Below are 16,935 nucleotides of genomic sequence, written 5' to 3'. Positions count from 1 at the left end.
GGAGATGATGCCAAGGATGGAAGCTGGGATCTTCTGAAGGCAAAGCAAGTTCTGTACCACTGAGCTATGGCCCTTCACCTCAAAATTAAGTAAGATTCTAGTCCTCATACAGTTCTGAATAAAAGGTTGAATTACAGTTCTGAATAAAAGGTTGAATTGAATAAGAACTAACTTCTGCTGAGTCAGAGCACTGGTCCATCTTGCTCAGTATTGTCTACACTTACTGGCAGCAGCTCTTGGGGTTTTCTGGCAGTCACTCCAAGCTATGCCTGGAGCTGTTGGGGAGTTAACCTGAGACCTTCTACATGCAAAGCTAAGTGCTCTACCACTGAGCCATGACCCTTCTCCTATAAGTGCTGGTAGTGTTGGCAGTTACATACTTCATTGGTGATTTTTGAGGGGGGAAATTCACCAGCTGGATGAGTTATCAGGTTGGCTGATACCACCTTTCATTCATTTGCATATATTGAAGCTGAGAAACATGGATGTTGTCATCTCTTCCGCATACTAGCAAGAGACTTTAGAGCAAATTGCCGTATTTTTCCGTGTTGCCCTGTTTTTTGGGACTCCAGATTAAGAAAACACCCCTCAGCACTACCCATGTATAAGACGAGCCCCAATTTTAAACCTAATATTTTGGTAAAAAAAACCTAGTCTTATACACAGATAAATATGGTAATTCACACGTCCTTAAGTTGGCTGCTCACCCTGGTGAATGCTGGTGCAGTAAATTTAATCTGAAAATCATTTGGCAAAATACCTGTCCAAAAATTGCAACACTTGGACACTGACTTCCCATTTTCAAACCTATTTCCCTTGACTAGAAACTTGGAAAGGAGGATGACCCCACTTTCTGTCAGAAATCAAGACCTTGGAGAGCAGCTGGTCCACACCACAGTCACAGAAGGCCAACAAACTTGTTGCCCCTTACCCAGGATGGGAGGGACTTGTAAACACAGATATTGTGGCTGAGTGTAGAATCCTTGTGGTTTCACTGGGTCTTGCTATTAAAGCAGGGGCTGCTGATGGGGGTTGTAGACCAAAACATCAGGCAGGCACCAGGTTAGCAAATTTTGATTTTAAGCGATTCAATGCATCCATTGGGCAGCAAGTCTGTTGTCTGAATGTATGGCGATGCAGCAAACGGCAAATCCCAGGAGGACCGTAAACATGTTAACAGGTGTGCCCTCTTTCTTCTTCAAGGAGCGTGATGGTTTTGGAAGCCTCACTGTGGCTCGGGGAAGAGGGCGCAGCCGCGGAGACTGGAGTGTTGGGACCCCTGGAGGCATGCATGAAATCACCTACACAGTGCCAGCTGACAAATGCGGCCTGGTCATAGGCAAAGGTAAGCAGCATGAATCATAGAATTATAAAGTTGAAAGGAACCCAAGGGGCATCTAGTCCAACCGACTGTAGGAAGCAGAACTCAATGCATGGAAATCTTAAAACTCTGTGCTTTAAAGGTGGGAGATAGTTCTGCATTGCCAGATATTTTCCAGTGTTCTGGTGTCAGCCTTCTTCCAGTCTTCTATCAGCATCAGAGACATGGTTGGTGGTGACACGACAAGGATACTTCTTGGTGGCTTATTCCATATTGTGGAGTTCCTCCCAAGAGGTCAGACTGACTCCCTCTTTGTTTTCCTTCCACTGGCAAGCTAAGATTTCCTTGCTCAGATGGACCTTTGGAAACTCAGGAGTAGGGAATGCTTATCACTGGGCTGCTGTTGAGGCAAACTAGATTTGAATTGCTGGTTTTAATCCAAACACATCCATGTGTTTGGATGTATTATAGCTATTGTTATTAACTAGTTTCTTTTTATTACTTTGCACAGTGATACCTCCGGTTGTGGACGGGATCCATTCCAGAGCTCTAGTCGGATCCTGAGGTTTCCACAACCGGAGGGAACGCTTCTGCACATGTGCGCGGCGTGGTAGAGCGCTTCTGGACATGTGTGCGCAGCGAAACACTTCCGGGTTAGCCGCTTTCACAACCCGAAGTTTACGTTACCTGAGGGTAATGTAAGCCGAGGTGCTACTGTATTTTATAATGATGTTTTTAAGTGTTGGAAGCCAAATCCCAACTTGGAAGAAATGCAGGATATAAAGGCAATCAATCAATAGCATCTCTTTGCCCTCTGCCAGTGGAAACTGGCCTACACGCTCAGGCTGCCTTCTGGGGTTTTTCTTTAAAAACAAAACAAAAAACCCAGCCAGCTGACAGAGGTGCAATGTGCAGGACCTTTTCTGTGGTGGCCAGCAGACTGAAATTCCCTTGAGTGACCTGCCTGGCTCCTTTTCTTTCATGGGGTTCAGGCTCTGCTGCTTTAAGAATACATTTTTGGGACAGTATTTATTTGCTATCTTTTTGTCCTGCTTCAGAGGAGCCTCAGGTACATGAAACAGCCCCCCCTCCTTCGATAAGAACCCTGATAAGCAAGGTAGTGAGCTTTGTAGATGGAAGGGGATTTGAACTAGGTCCCCTACTTGCTCTTATGTCCAACACTGTGACTGCTGCCCAGCAGCAGCAGTTCCAGAGATTCCAGGTGACACCTAGACTTGGGCATTGAGTTTCCAGGGAAAGGGAATCAGTGTCTTACAGTAGCAGGGACCAAGAGTGCCTCTCTGCTCACAACCCTTTAAGATTGCGGAACATAGGCTGTAAATATATCAGGTAAATGTGTGGACTAGTTGGAACTGCCAGCTATGTTCTCTCATTTTTCCAGTCTGCAGCTCATTACATTTCTGCATCAGTTTTCATTTTTTTGGTCTACTTTTAAATACCCTCACTATATAATCGTTACTCTGGGAGTCAAGTGGCGGTAAGCCTGGTCCTCCTTTTCTAAAAGGGTAACGGTGGCGTTGAGGTCTGGGGCCAGCCCATTCTGCAGTGGTCAAGTCTTCCTCCCTCCTGTGTGTGCCACTGCTGCAGAGACAGACAGCTGCCTCTCCGGGGCCCCATTGGATTTCCATGATAAACGCAGCAGTCTTGACAGATAGCGTGGCCAGCCCCTTCTCTTGTCAACATTGCCTTTTAGCCCCGTTTGATTAATTGCTTTACAATTTCACGTCCAGCTGCGGGGGGCCTCGCCTGCTCGGTCGCTCCCCCACGCACCCACATGCATCCATGGTCAGGTGGAAGAATGGAAGCTCTCCTGTTGAATGGGTCTGTGCAGAAAGGCGCCATGTTCGAAGCGGGTGACCCTCGCTTGTGAACAGAGGCGAAACTTCTGGCATTGGGCAGCACAACGTCATGTCATCCCCCCTCATAATTGTGCTGCCCTTGAAGGCGCTTCCTCTGTGGGTTGAGAGTTGCTCAGAATGGGGATGGGAGGAAGCTAGACTTTCCCAGAGAGTTGAAACTCACCGTCAGTGCCTGTGGTGTATTTTCATATTTGCCGCAACAAATATTTCCTCCATTCAGTGTTTGTGGGTTTTTGTAGTGCTTTCGGCGGCAAGGGGGAGAACACTGCAAAACTTGGTTTTGAACAGAGGCAGTGGTCAGACAAAAGTGAGTCTGTGACCAATCACTGCCTCCATTGTACCGCTTTTCTCCTCTATTGAGAGATCAGTAGTCTGTCCCCAGCCAGCCTTGCAGAATTCCTCACTCCTAGCCCATAGAAAGAATTTAATTATTTTGAAACGGAGAACCACACTCTTTTTTTCTGTTTTCTTTTCAAAGAATCTCATACTCAAATTAACGCGGCACTGAGATGTATATGCAGGCGTTTTATTGAGTAGCGGGCTAATTATCTGTCCTCATTTCTCCTTCCTCGAAGGAAATGTCTTTGGGAGTGAGATTCCCCTTTTGAATGCCTCTGGGAGGGCAAAAGGTCCAAGGCCGATGGGTGGACTTCTCAAGGGGCAGAGGGGGGAAAAGGTGACGCTCACTTACACATTTAACATCCAAACAAGAAGCTTCCTAAAAGAAAGAGGATAATGGTGTATTTAAGTTTCATGACATCCTAACGTCATGTTTTGAAACAACGTATTTCAAATAGTGGGCTCGCTGGCGGCATTTCATTATGAGCCGATTTTAACTGACGGGCTGTTTTTGAGCGATGTGATGACTTAGTAAATTGAGCTGCAGGATAATGCCTTAAGTCCTCTTTTTAGCAAAGTCCCTTTGGAATTGTATTGCTTACGAATGAACTGTGTTGGTAGTAACAAACCAAAGATCGATCCTGAATGCAGAGGGAAGGCGCTCACTGAAGGAGCCCCCCCCCCCCGGAGGCAGCCTTGCCCAAAGACCCCCCCAAAACGTAAAGCTGGTGGTGCCTGTTGATCACGGGGAGGGGAGGGGGTTTATGGTGACAATACGTGCCCCACCATTTTTAAAATTGTGAATGCTGAAAAAAGCATGCATGTCCATGAAAAGGCTGTTGCTTCAACTTTGCTCCTTCACAAGCTTGCATTTGTGTGTGTGTAATAGATGTAAATGGAAGTGTGCCAAGTCCCTTCAGTCTGTAGAATTTCCACTTCTACAACAGCCACACAGTCTCTGCTCTGTTTTCATTATGAGTTGTTCCTCTAGTGTGGGAGGTCCTTTGGAACTCCCTGTCTCTTGACATTAGGCAGGTACCATCTCCCTGCAAACCTTTCCATTTTGGCAGGCTATCCAGAGGGGAATGATTTGGTAAAGTCTGTTCATAAATGTGTTTTTTAGACATTCTAATCTTTTTAGAAGTTGTTAAACATCTTACTTACATTTTCTTTTCATTTTTTAATTATTATTTTTAATCACAGGTATGTTTGCTGCCCTGGCTTCCTTTTGGGAGTTGGGGCAGGTTATGATTTTAATAAAATAACATCTAATCTACTGCTCGAAGCCTGAATTGTTTATAGTCCAGGAAGATTTTTTTAACCATTTGCTTGATTGCAATGCTTCTGAACACCAGTTGCTGCAAACTGTAGGAGGGGGAGAGAATGTTCTTGCGCTGAAGTCTTGCTTGAGGGTTTCCTCGCTGGGGCATCTGGTTAGCCACTGTGAGAACAGAATGCTAGCCTCCGTGGGCCGCTGGCCTGATCCAGCCGTGAGGCTCTTCTTATACATTCGGTCAGATTGGAGAAGCAGCAGCTGTTTCGTTCCATGCTAGGCGGAATTGCTTGCTTTTTCATTGATATCAACTCAGTGAGCGTGTTTATGCCTGGTGGCTGCCAGCTTGGGATTTGCTCCAGTTACTTGCGCTAACCCATCGGAAAGGGAGTTGGCGGAACAGAGCAAGCTGCCGCAGATGCTCAGCTAATTGGTTTTGTCCGCTTGGATCGGCAGAGTGCCCTCTCCACCCTGTTGCCTTGGGTTTTGACTGGTGGCTGTATCCAGGACCAGGAGGGGTCAAGCATATCACAACTCCCCACCCCTTTTGTCTCCCTCTCTCCAAGCTGAGGCTAACCTCCCCTCTTGTGTGAAATTCCGACAGAAGAAGAATTGGCCCATTGTAGCCGCTGCCTTTGTTAAGCAAATTTCATTAAGAGACGGAGACCCTCCTCCAAGACCGTATGTGTGCTGCTGCCTTTTTCTCCTCCTGGCCCGCCAAGTCAAACCAAACTTTCATTAGTCGTGCTCCACCCTAGTACAAGCTGCTACTGTTTCACACTCATTTTTAAAAAACAAAACAAAGGTAGCATCTTCAGAGTTTCCTTCACTATCGGCAGACATCCCACCAGGTCTTCCTCAGATAACCAAAGAGCTCTTCTGGGAATTTGCTGGGATAAATTGTGCTCTGGGTGCATGATTTCACCGTGAGGGAGCAGCTGATTGCACCAGTGTCCGTCCACCTGCTTATTCACCTACAAAAGGAAGCTGCAGATTAGGTCCCCTGAGGGGTTGCTCTCTTCTAACCTACCCGTTTCCTTCTAATCTGCACTGGCTACCAATTCAGGAACATAGCAAGCTGATTTATGCTGAGTCAGGCCACTGGTCCATCTTTCTCAGTATTATCCACACTGACTGGCAGCATGGTTTCAAGCAGGGGATGTTCCCAGTCCTACCTGGAGATTCCTGTGAGGATTGAACCTGGGGCCTTCTGCATGCAAAGCAGCTGCTCTGCTACTGAGCTGTGGTCCTTCCCCTAAAAATGAACTTAAGATTCCAGTCCTCATGGTTCTGAATTAAGGGCTGGTTTAAATATGGACATTGGGAGCTACCTTACTGAATCAGACTGTTGGTCCACCTACGCCTATTGCCTGCAGTGACCAGCAGCACCGTTCCATGGTTTCAGGCAGCAAACATTTCCTGCCTTACCTGGAAATTCTGGGGATTAACCCTGGCACTTTCTGCATTCAAGGAAGGTGCTCTGCCACTGAGCATACAGCCCTTCTTTCATTTACTATCATGCCAGATTCAGGGGGGCACTAAGGGGCAAATGGGTGGCAGTGAGATGTAAATGACTATTTGAAAAGGGGGCATCATTGGATCGGTTTAATCAATTATGTTGGGTAAATTACAACTAAATAGTTTTAACTGTGTTTTGAATAAATGTGCCATTAATTGTTACTGTTTTGAATTTCATTGTGTTGTTAGCTCTCTTAGTGGATTGTGCAAACTGCTATTCTGAAGAATGCTTTTTATAGGGGGCACTGGGGGTGAGTTTATAGAACCACAGAGCAGGGTGGTGGGCCAAAAAAAGTTGGGAAACGCTGGTTTATCACTGTGTGTTTGTTGCTACTGGGGCATGATGGGAATTGTAGTCCAAGATAGTTGAAGGACATGGCAGTGTGATGAAGACAGAACTAATCCATGTGATTGGACCTTCCTCCTCCTCTTTCATGCACTCACGATAACTGCTAAATATATAAAGTAAAAGTCTGATCATGTTCCCTCTCCTTTTTCTTCCTCCCCTCTTTCTTCTTTGCAGGGGGAGAGAATATCAAGAGCATAAACCAACATTCTGGAGCCCATGTAGAGCTCCAGAGAAACCCGCCTCCCAACACCGACCCTAATGTACGGATATTCACCATTCGGGGCATCTCCCAGCAGATTGAGCTTGCAAGACATCTCATAGATGAGAAAGTTGGTGTAAGTTGCTTTCCCTTCCCCATCTACTTTCTTCTTCGTTTTTTAAAATAAAAAAATATTTTGGAAATTGCAGTCCAATGAAGAACAAGACTAGCAAAACAATGTCATTGTTACAGTATACAGCTAGAAAGAAGTGATAAGTATTGAAATAATAGAATCATATAATTGTAGAGTTGGAAAAGGACCCCAAGGGCCGTCTAATCCAACCCCTTGCAAATCACTATCCAATTGGTCTATAACAGGCATAGGCAAACTCCGGCCCTCCAGATGTTTTGAGATTACAATTCCCATCATCCCTGACCTCTGGTCCTGTTAGCTAGGGATGATGGGAATTGTAGTACCAAAACATATGGAGGGCCGGAGTTTGCCTATGCCTGTTCTATAAAAAACCCACCAGGATCAAAACATCCACCGTGGTCATTCTCCTTCAGTACTTGAGGCTTTTTTTTTATTTGCAAAGGTGGTTGGTGTTTTTGCCGGATGCTGAGTCCCAGGAAGTGATTTGGGGCACCATTGTTCCCATTGTACAGATGCGGAAACTGTTCTGAGGTCTAGAGCCAGTGCTGGGGAAACCCAACAGCCCCATTCAGCATGTCCTATGCATCTTGCAGAAGAACTCTGGGATTAATTGCCAGCTGCGATCAGACAGGCAACTAACGTCACAGTGCTCAGGCGCCCATTTGAAGGCATTTTTATTTGAGAAGGCCTTACCCAGTGGGCGGCCCAATCCCTTACGTAATATTAATTGCATATATGCAGATAGATGTTTTTTTTACTGTTTTTCTAGAATTCATAATATAGGGAAATATTGCTCTTAGTGGTTTCAGGGAATGATTTTACTGTTTGTTTGTTTTTTAATACAGTGGGCTCTGCATTGCTTATCCTACTTTTATCTTGTACCCCTCTTTGAACAGCCTCTGGCTGTGAAGCTGTTTATAAATCTGTAAAAATGAAAGAGAATTAAATTCTTCGAGAAGCTTTCCTCAGCACCTTAAATCTCAGGTGCAGTCTCACTAAGTCTAGACAGAGTGGTGAATAAATTACCTGTTTGTTTTTTCTCCAGGGTACTGGTCTGGGTGGTCCTGGAGGTTTTGGCCAGAGCCCCTTCAATCAGGCACCTGCTACACCTCACCAAAAGTAAGTAGTTTACTTGCCTGCTTTCTCTTCACCATTAGGCTGCTCCCTCACCCTCAAATAGGATTGTAGGTGTGATTGTCATTGAGCAGCATCCTTGGTCTGCAATGCTTTTACAGAAGAACAAGAAGTCTGTGCACTGCCCTGATGAACTTAATTAAAACCTGTAATTTTGAGGCTCTGGGAGATGGGAGTTGGGGGCAGGGACTGTGGCCCTCCCAAGTGTTACTGGGATGCCTGTAGCCACATGCAGCCTTAGAAGGTTGATAAACATAGCATGGGCTTCCCTTCCCTGTCATAAATCTCATTGGTTCCTTCCATTGGATTATTGTTTGGGCAGGAGGCCGTTTTACCATTGACTTAAATCAAGTTGGGAGACTGTTAGCTCTCCTGAGTTAACTCCCACCATTCCTGGCTATTGCCCATGCTTGCTGGGGCTAATGGGAGTTGTAGTACAGCAGCATCTGGGCATGGGAAAGGTTCTAAGAAAATACTGCACTGGAACTAGCGCCTTTTTATACCAATGTGTCAGTAGTGAAACTTATCCGCACCTAATCTCTTACACAGCATGGTCTGTTTCAACACTTTTCAACAAACTTTAATCCCAACTCACCAATGTGCCTGGACCACCTTTCACTCCTCTGTTGCTAATGGCCTTGTCTTCCACAGCGGTCCTCAGGCGTTCATGACGCAGGGTTGGGGTGGCACCTATCCGACGTGGCAGCAGCCTGGGCAGCAGGTTCCAAGTAAGTGTATTGTAATTGTAGAGATTGCAGGGGGACGGGTGCAAGGATCGCCCATGTTTAAGTTGATTGGGCTCAGCTGTGGGGGACCTTTTACTCTCCATATGTCACTGGGCTACATCTCCCATTTACCATTGGCTATGCTGATGGGAGTCATGGTCCAATAATATATGGAGGGCTACAGGTTGCCCACCCTGGGACTCGTAAAGGAAGCATGACTTCAAACATACAATATCTGGAGTTTCCTGTCATGCGGCAGCCCAGTTTTCTACTAGCACTTTAGCTAAACTTTGGCTAAGCAGGTGCATATGGGAACTTGTAAAAATCACAGCCACTTCATTCCTTCCCCCTCTCCCTCCGGTCATCCTGCTTGCCACACAACTCACACCAAAGCTATGGTTTAGCTTAACCCTATGTCCAGATCTAGGCTCTTGGTTTGTCTGGAGCAAGACTAACCATGAACTCAGGTTTGCGTGTTAGGCATATCTGTAGCAGCCTATTAACTTGGGCTTCCCACTCTCTCCACCCTAATAATTCCATTGTCTTTAAGATTGAGACTGAATCATGCTCAGAGCTCTGCTCATCAGAACTAACAACAAGTACCTGCTTCTTTCCCCTTCTGCCTCTGAGCAGAGGGGGCGCCTTCTCCTCCCCACAACCCTCCCCCACATGTCCTCTAGATTTTAATTTCCCCACCTTCAGTAAATTAGGTGGGGTGAAAACACTTTGCCATGGAACATAGTGTTTCAGCATGTCCCATCAACCTTGCTGCAGACTCTGTGTCATTCTCCTTGGAAGAGAATGCTTTGGTCGAGTCCTTTTTAACTGCCCTCAACACTCTTCAAGTTAGGACTTTGCCCCTCTGCACATCGCTGTCCTCTTCCCCCACCACACAACCACCCTGCTTCAAAAACCTCCCATTGCAACAGGGTGTGGAGGGGTAGTTAGGTGGTCAGAAGGTGCTATTAGTTTTTATTGCCCGCTTTCCATTAAAAATCTAGAATGCCAGCTCTTTAGAGGGAAGCCTTCTCCATAAACCCTGTTCTGGGCATGTCTCCTGACTGGTAGTCAGGTTGCATCTCAGCATTTGAGCTTATCATTTGCATGCAAAAGGTCCCAAGGTCAATCTCCAGGTGAGTCTAGGAAATATGCTTGTCTGAAATTCCAGAGAGCCACTGCCAGTCAGAGTACACAATGCTGCTCTGGATGAACCAATGGCCAGACATTAACAACCAGCTTCCTGTGCTCCTGTTTAATTCAGCCCTTTATCCAGAACTATGAAGACTACAACCTTAGTTTGCTTTTTTAGAGGAAGGTTCATAATTCAGTGGTTAAAGCAGATAGCTTTATGCTCTGTGAATTTGTCTAATCCCCCTTCAAAGCCATCCAAGCTAGGTGCTTAGCTATGGTTTAGCTTAGCATTACTAGCAAACTAGGGCAGGTTGTGGTAGAGAACTCCTGGTATTATATACTTGGAAGAAGTACACTCTCCACCATGAGCTACTTTGGGGGCCTACTTGCCTATCATGCAGGGCTAGTCTTGTATGTGTTGTGTTGTTGTTGGTTGATTGATTGATTGATTGATTGATTGAATTTATATACCACCCTATAGTCGGAGGTCTCAGGGTGGTTCACGGAATAAAATGAAAATATAAAACCACAAAATACATAATCAAAATAAAAACAACAACCCAATAATACCCCCAAGTGTAAGAAGCACTGTTCTCTGCACCTCCCACCCATTATTCTTTCTTCTCCTTTTTTCCTCTCTCCTTGGTGTCTTGTACAGGTCAACAGAGCCAACAGCAGAACAGCCAACCAGACTACAGCAAGGCGTGGGAGGACTATTACAAGAAACAGAGTGAGTGAAAATGGGTTGGGTTGGGGGCGGGTGTTACAGTAATTAAGAGTGTTGAACTAGGACCTGGGAGAGACCAGGGTTCAAATCCCCACTTGGCCATGAAGCTCACTAGGTGACTATGGGTCAGTCGCTACTTCTCAACCTAGCCTTTCTCACTGGGTTACAGGTTACAGGGACAGGTGGGCTGTTGTTATTACTGATTTACCCACCCTTCACCCTAAGGTCCCAGGGTGGGTTACAAGAATTAAAACACAAAATTAAAAGCAACTTGCCACTACAGAAATAAGCTGGGTTCCAAAAATAAACATCTCAAGTGTCAAAACCCAGGATGAAGAAGTGCATCTACAACATTCTTGTTGGCACCTAGTCTACCTCAGAAGACAATGAAGGAGTGCTCCTTTGGGGGTGAAGTCAAACTGTTGGCTGTAGAAACCGAAACGGAAGAAAAATATTTTGTTGCAGCTGGGGCAGGTGAATGCGTCTGGTTGTGCTGCTGCAGATGCACCATGGCGTTTCGTGTCTCTGCACTCCTCCCAGTGGTCAATCCTCCTCTGGTCACTGCTACTCATGCATGACCTGACTGTTTCCAGGCACTGTGGTTGTCTGCAAGGGATTACCACATGGCAGGCTTGATGTTGTCAGCCTTTCAGTTCACATTTGCAGACATATTTGTAACACAGTTGGTCTGTCTACAGACCTAGTGCCTGATGCCAGCTTCTTGTAGAGCACATCCTTTGGGAGCCTGCCTAGAAGAGCACATATTCTTTTGAGACTCTGCAGGACATGTGATGCCCCAAACCTTCCTGATGTAGTGCATGTGGAAGGCATTGAAACTACACTTCTGGCAGGTGTAAGCTGCCCATGTCTCACTACCATAAAGCTCAGTATGTAAGTTTGGTGGACCTTTATCTTGGTATTGGGACGTTAGCATCATATTCTCCCATATCCCTTTGGAGAGGCAAGCCATTGCTGTAGCTGCCTTGCCAATACACTTGTCTAGCTCAGCATCAGTGGAGAGGTTGCTGGTTATGGTGGAGCCCAGGTAGACAACCATCTACCACCTCAAGCATGTGGTCGCCAGTGCTAATGACATCCTGACCCAAAATGTTGGTGTTCACTAGGCTGATGGTGAGGCTGAACTCCCTGCAGACTCAGGCAAAATGGTAGGTGGTTTCTGTAGTTTCCTCAAGAGTGCGCTGTCAAGGCTGCATCATCTGCAAACAACATCTTGGATGAGGACCCGCGACACTTTTGTCTTGGCGCAGAGACTTGCCGGGGTGAACAAACCCCCATTGCTCCTTGAGTGGATGTACACACCGTCTGCAATTGAACTGAACTCATGTGAGAGTAACAAGAAGAAGAATATGTCAAAGGGAGTTGGGTTTGAGAGCACAGCCCTTCTTCAAATCACTCTTTATAGGGAAGTCACTGGAGGATGAGCTGGATTTCTGGACGGTGCTACACCTGTTCTTTGTGGAAGGACACAATGATCTTGTGGAGGTTATGTGGACATACTGTCTTGTTAAGCTATGTGAAGAGTCTCTTGTGGTTGACTAGATCAAAGGCCTTCATCAGGTCTGTGAATGCAATGTGTAAGGGGTTTCTCTGCTCTCATCATTTCTCTTGCAACCAGTCTTAGCAACCAAGAAAGTATCTGTAGAGTATGGAGGTAATCTTCCAGGTATTTGGGACCTGAGTCATCGTGGATTAAACCTAGCACCTTCTGTATTGCAAAACAGATGCTCTACCACAGTGTTGTTGCCTTTCTCCTAAAAATAAATATTCTAGTCCTCACGAGTCTGATTTAAGTAGGAATATAAGAAGCGGATGTTCTCTGAGTCAGACACTGTCAGTAGCTCTCCAAGGTTCTGGGCTGAGGACATGCTTATTGTGCATGTTTGGGATCTTAACCCTGGGGGTTGTTGGGGGGGGGACGACTAATCATGATTAAAGGATGCCTGCCCTGGGTCATGGAAAGGGGCGGGATCAGGGTTTGGTGGGTGCATTTGAGTATTTTCTTACTTGCTTCCTCTGATGCTTGACTCTTTGTTGTTCTTTCTTCACCTCCCATCCCTCCAGGTCACGCTGCCACTGCTGTGTCTCAAGCCAGCTCCCAGCCTGACTACACGATGGCCTGGGCAGAGTATTACAGACAGCAGGCTGCTTATTATGGGCAGACATTAGGGCAAGGCCAGGCCCACAACCAGGTGGGTCTCGCTTCTCTCTGCTGTATCTACACCCTTCTTCCTGATAGCTGTTTCCTTGCATAGTTTAGTCATGAAATAATTTCACAGAAACAACCAGCCCTGTGTATCTTACAAGATCGCTTGTGACATATCAGCAACTGCCCGCTCCCAAAGAATCGCCTCCCAGTTTTTGAAATGTTTTCTGCAAGGGGTGACTGCTTTCCAAGCCTAGTTTACCAAAGTTTAACTTTGTTTAAACTTGAAACTTAGGTCCCCCCCCCCTCTCTCATAACACTGGAACTCATGGACAGCCAGTGATGCTGAACATTGGAAGATTCAGGACAGATGAAAGGAAAGGACTTCTTCACACAGGGCATAGTGAAACTGTGGAACTCACTCCCACAGGGGGCAGTGATAGTCACCAACCTGGATGGCTTTAAAAGAGGATTGGGCAAATTCGTGGAGAAGGGCTATCAATGGCTACTTGCCATGATGGTTATGCTCTGCCTCCACAGAAGCAGTGGCACTTCTGAATACCAGTTTCTGGAAGCTGCAGGAGGAGAAAGGGCTTGTGCTCAAATCATGTTTCCCACAGGCATCCATGTGACCACTGTGAGAACCAGAGGCTAGACTAGAAGGACCATTAGCCTCATTCAGCTGGCTCTTCTTATGTGAAGTTTTCCAAACTTGGCTTAGCCTCTTCTGGACCTGGTGAAAGCAAAGGCCAGAATGTTAATAGTGCAGCTTATGTTTCCAAGTAATGGGCTCCCTGCTGGCAAGCAACTGGTTTTCTGTTTTCCCAAATTTTCTGAGAGCTGAGGTTTGTGTGCACTCCTCTTTTCTGAATTGAAATTGAAGTCACACTTTGCTCGTACACTTTAGCTTTTTAAGGTGGTGTGAGGTAGCATGGAATACTTGAGAATTGCCACCCGCTACATTTCTGTGCAGAGGCCAGTGGTAGATGTCTCCTAATTGGAGAAGAGGGGGTGCTCTTACCCACTCCCCTGCCTTATAGCCCCCACCCCGAGGGGCTGTAACTCAGTAGTAGAGCATCTACTTAGAATTTTTATTTTATTTATTTTAATTTAATTTATAAACCACCCACTCTGTGCAGCTCACAGCATATGATGAAACATACTAAAGCATCAAACATTTAAAACTCCCCGTTACAGAGCTGTCTTCAGGTGTCTTCTATAAATCAGATAGTTGGCTCTCAGATAGTATGTAGAAGTTCCCAGGTTTGATGCCCACTGGCATCTCCACCTAGGGCTGGGAGCTGCTGCCATTCCCCCAAAATAATGACTCTTCCAGACAGAGGCATCCTTCCACCTCTTGCATGCAGCAGGGAAGCTGTTGCTCAGATCAGGGAAGGGCGACCCTGTGGCCTTCTAACTGTTGCAAGACTCGTTCCCATCACACCTGAGCACCGACCAGTCTCACTGGAGCAGGTGGGAATTGCAGCCCAACAACATCTGGAAATCCACACCAGTTAGCCACCTCTAAACTAGGTGTGCCTTCGCGGTCTGATCCAGCAAGGTGGTTCTTGTGTTCTAAAATGTTCTTGAAAGTTTTCTTTCTTAACATTGGTTTTTCATTTTGTCTCTCTCTTCCCTCCCCCCTCCCCCCCTTTGCAGGAGCAGTAGAACAACATCCTTGACTCTTCTTTGTTTGTTATTTTCCCCTCCCTGCCCCCCCCCTTTTTTCTCTCTCTTGCTCTCTCAGAATCATTGTGGAAACAAACCTTTTTGTAACAGAGGGTTTCTAGATTTGCACCATTTTGATGAAGAAATCTTGCTTTGGTTTTTTTGGTGAAACACTAGTTGTTAGGATAATCTACACTGAACTTTTTTCTAAGAATCAGGAACAATTAGTAATGTACTTAACTTTATGAACTTTGCTGGGTAATCTGTTTTGGGGGAAATGTTAATTATTTTGGGGAGGCTTTTTTGTTTGTTTTCCAAATTTATAAGGAAAAGAAGAGAGAGAGTAAGAAAATAAGTGAAACTCCAGGGTCCTTTTTTTGGGGTTGGGGAGAGAAGCCAGAGAATAACCATCATCGAATCTTACCCCAGAGCTGTGACATTTCAACAAGTGTTTTTAGTCCCCGTCCCCCCACCTCTTATTGTGTGTATTCCACCCCCCTTTCTTCCACCTTGTTTAAATCTTTTCTGTTGTAACAAAAAAAGGCTTGGAAGTCTTAGGTGATATGTAACAAATTAAAAAAAAGAAAGAAATTTTTGAAAAACAGTATTTAAATATTCTTAAATATGTAAATTCATTAAATATATGACTTCTAATTTCTTGTATCTTGGCTCTTTTTTATTTTATTGCATTTTTAAGAAAAGAAAGAAAAGAAACTGAACTATGGTATGTTATTGTAATTAATTGTGTGAATTCTTTTATCAAGACAGTTACTGTTTGCTGTCAGGCTGGTTATCAAGGGGGGAATTTTTGTAGGGGGGGCTGTATAATTTTTAGAGATCTAAAGGGGTAATATAAAAAGATGTGTTTAATTTTTTTTTAGCAATTTTATTCTGCTTTCCATGTTCTCCATTTTCTGGTTGCATCTGCGTATCTAAGACCTCCAAGCTTTGTCTAAAACAAAAAACACACAAAAACAAAATACTTTTTGTCTATTTCAGAAATAAATACTCTTATTTTTAATATTAAGATAAAACTGCTATTATTAGTACTTTTAACAAACACTGTGGAACATTAAGTCATATAAAATAGTAGTAACTATTTTTTAATTCCAGGGTGTGTGTGTTTGCTTTCCCCCACCCCTCAATTTTTTTTGTTCGTTTATAAGTATTTTCTTATCTTAATATTTGTCGAAATTTTACCTAGAGAAATAATAAAAAAAATAAATCTAGTATTAACCCCAGGTATGCCGCTGAATACTTTTTTGATTTAATAAAAGGGATATTATGGTTTCCAATGTTTACTTGTAGTGTTTTCTTGTACAGATAACAGTGTATTTTTAAAGGAGAAAAAAATAATAACGGGAAGTAAAGCTATTTTTTCTTGACATTTTTAATTGACCTGCGGGACATTCCGTTTTGAACTGTACTGAAGTTATTGTTCTAGGATCCTTCCCCCTCCCTGATTTCTTTATAATGCTTGAAATGTCTAACTATAGGTAAATGCAATTGGATAATATTGAGCATGATGTGTTTTAAACAAATGAAAAATTGTTCTTTTTATTTGACTGACAGTTGCATTTTACACTCTCTCTATAATAAAGCAAATCCACAAGGAAACTTGTGGGTTAAGTATTAAAAGTCTGTTTTTTATCACTGCTCCATTACCTGGAAAAAAAAGATGTCATGTAGAAGCAGCATTTAAAAAAAAAAAAAGTACGCCTCCCCATCCTCTCTATTTTATCTTTTTTTGCGGGTTTGTGTGTGTGACTAGCTTTTTTAAAGGCTATATTATAGTGCTGTTAGCTCCCAATCAAACCTTTCATTCTTTGTGAACTGTGCTGAAATTTCACACCTAGGTTCTCTTGCAAGGGCAGAGCTGCAAAGGTGGTCTCTCCTTTCCCTCCCCAAAGTAAGGTGGTTATGGAACAGCCCCAGAGCAAGGAATCATCTCGCTTAAAGGAGGCATGTTATAAGCAAAAAAAAAAACCTCAGATGATTTCCTGCTTCTCTTCTCTGCAACTCAGACTTGGGGAACAAGGTGGCATTTTTTTCTGCCTACCACTCTCATTTCTCCCCCTCCTTTCCCAGTCAGAACCCTCCTAATTTCAGGTCTGCAATTCTGGCCCCACTTACCTGCAAGTAAACCCTATTGAAACCAACAAGTCTTCCTCCATGGGTTGGTTGTGGCTCAGATTACGGTGCATAATGCTGCTGTATTCCCCCCGAGTTCTTGGCATAAAACTCCTTTCCTGAAGATTATTGTATCATTACCCCTCTTAGTAGCTGTGTGTGTGTGTGTGTGTGTGTGTGAGAGAGAGAGAGAGAGAGAGAGAGAGAGAGAGAGAGAGAATGG

At 44.6% G+C, this 16,935-nt stretch overlaps 1 protein-coding gene across 8 annotated transcripts in view; it reads left to right on the top strand.

The window, feature by feature from the left end:
* The window catches only part of FUBP3 (far upstream element binding protein 3), a 60,739-nt gene extending 44,519 nt beyond the window's left edge, over positions 1–16,220 (top strand). For all 8 annotated transcript variants that reach the window (XM_081179228.1, XM_081179225.1, XM_081179222.1 and 5 more), the window contains 7 exons: positions 1,204–1,345; positions 6,855–7,015; positions 8,079–8,152; positions 8,819–8,895; positions 10,682–10,753; positions 12,833–12,960; positions 14,574–16,220. In XM_081179228.1, the coding sequence (XP_081035354.1) occupies positions 1,204–1,345; positions 6,855–7,015; positions 8,079–8,152; positions 8,819–8,895; positions 10,682–10,753; positions 12,833–12,960; positions 14,574–14,582 (663 nt within the window). In that variant the 3' untranslated portion in view covers positions 14,583–16,220. The remainder of the gene's footprint in view (positions 1–1,203; positions 1,346–6,854; positions 7,016–8,078; positions 8,153–8,818; positions 8,896–10,681; positions 10,754–12,832; positions 12,961–14,573) is intronic.
* The last annotated feature ends 715 nt before the right edge of the window (positions 16,221–16,935 follow it).

This window comes from Podarcis bocagei (assembly GCF_964188305.1).
Source record: "Podarcis bocagei genome assembly, chromosome: Z".
Taxonomy (NCBI): domain Eukaryota; kingdom Metazoa; phylum Chordata; class Lepidosauria; order Squamata; family Lacertidae; genus Podarcis; species Podarcis bocagei.
This window is presented reverse-complemented; position numbering and strand designations above follow the sequence as displayed.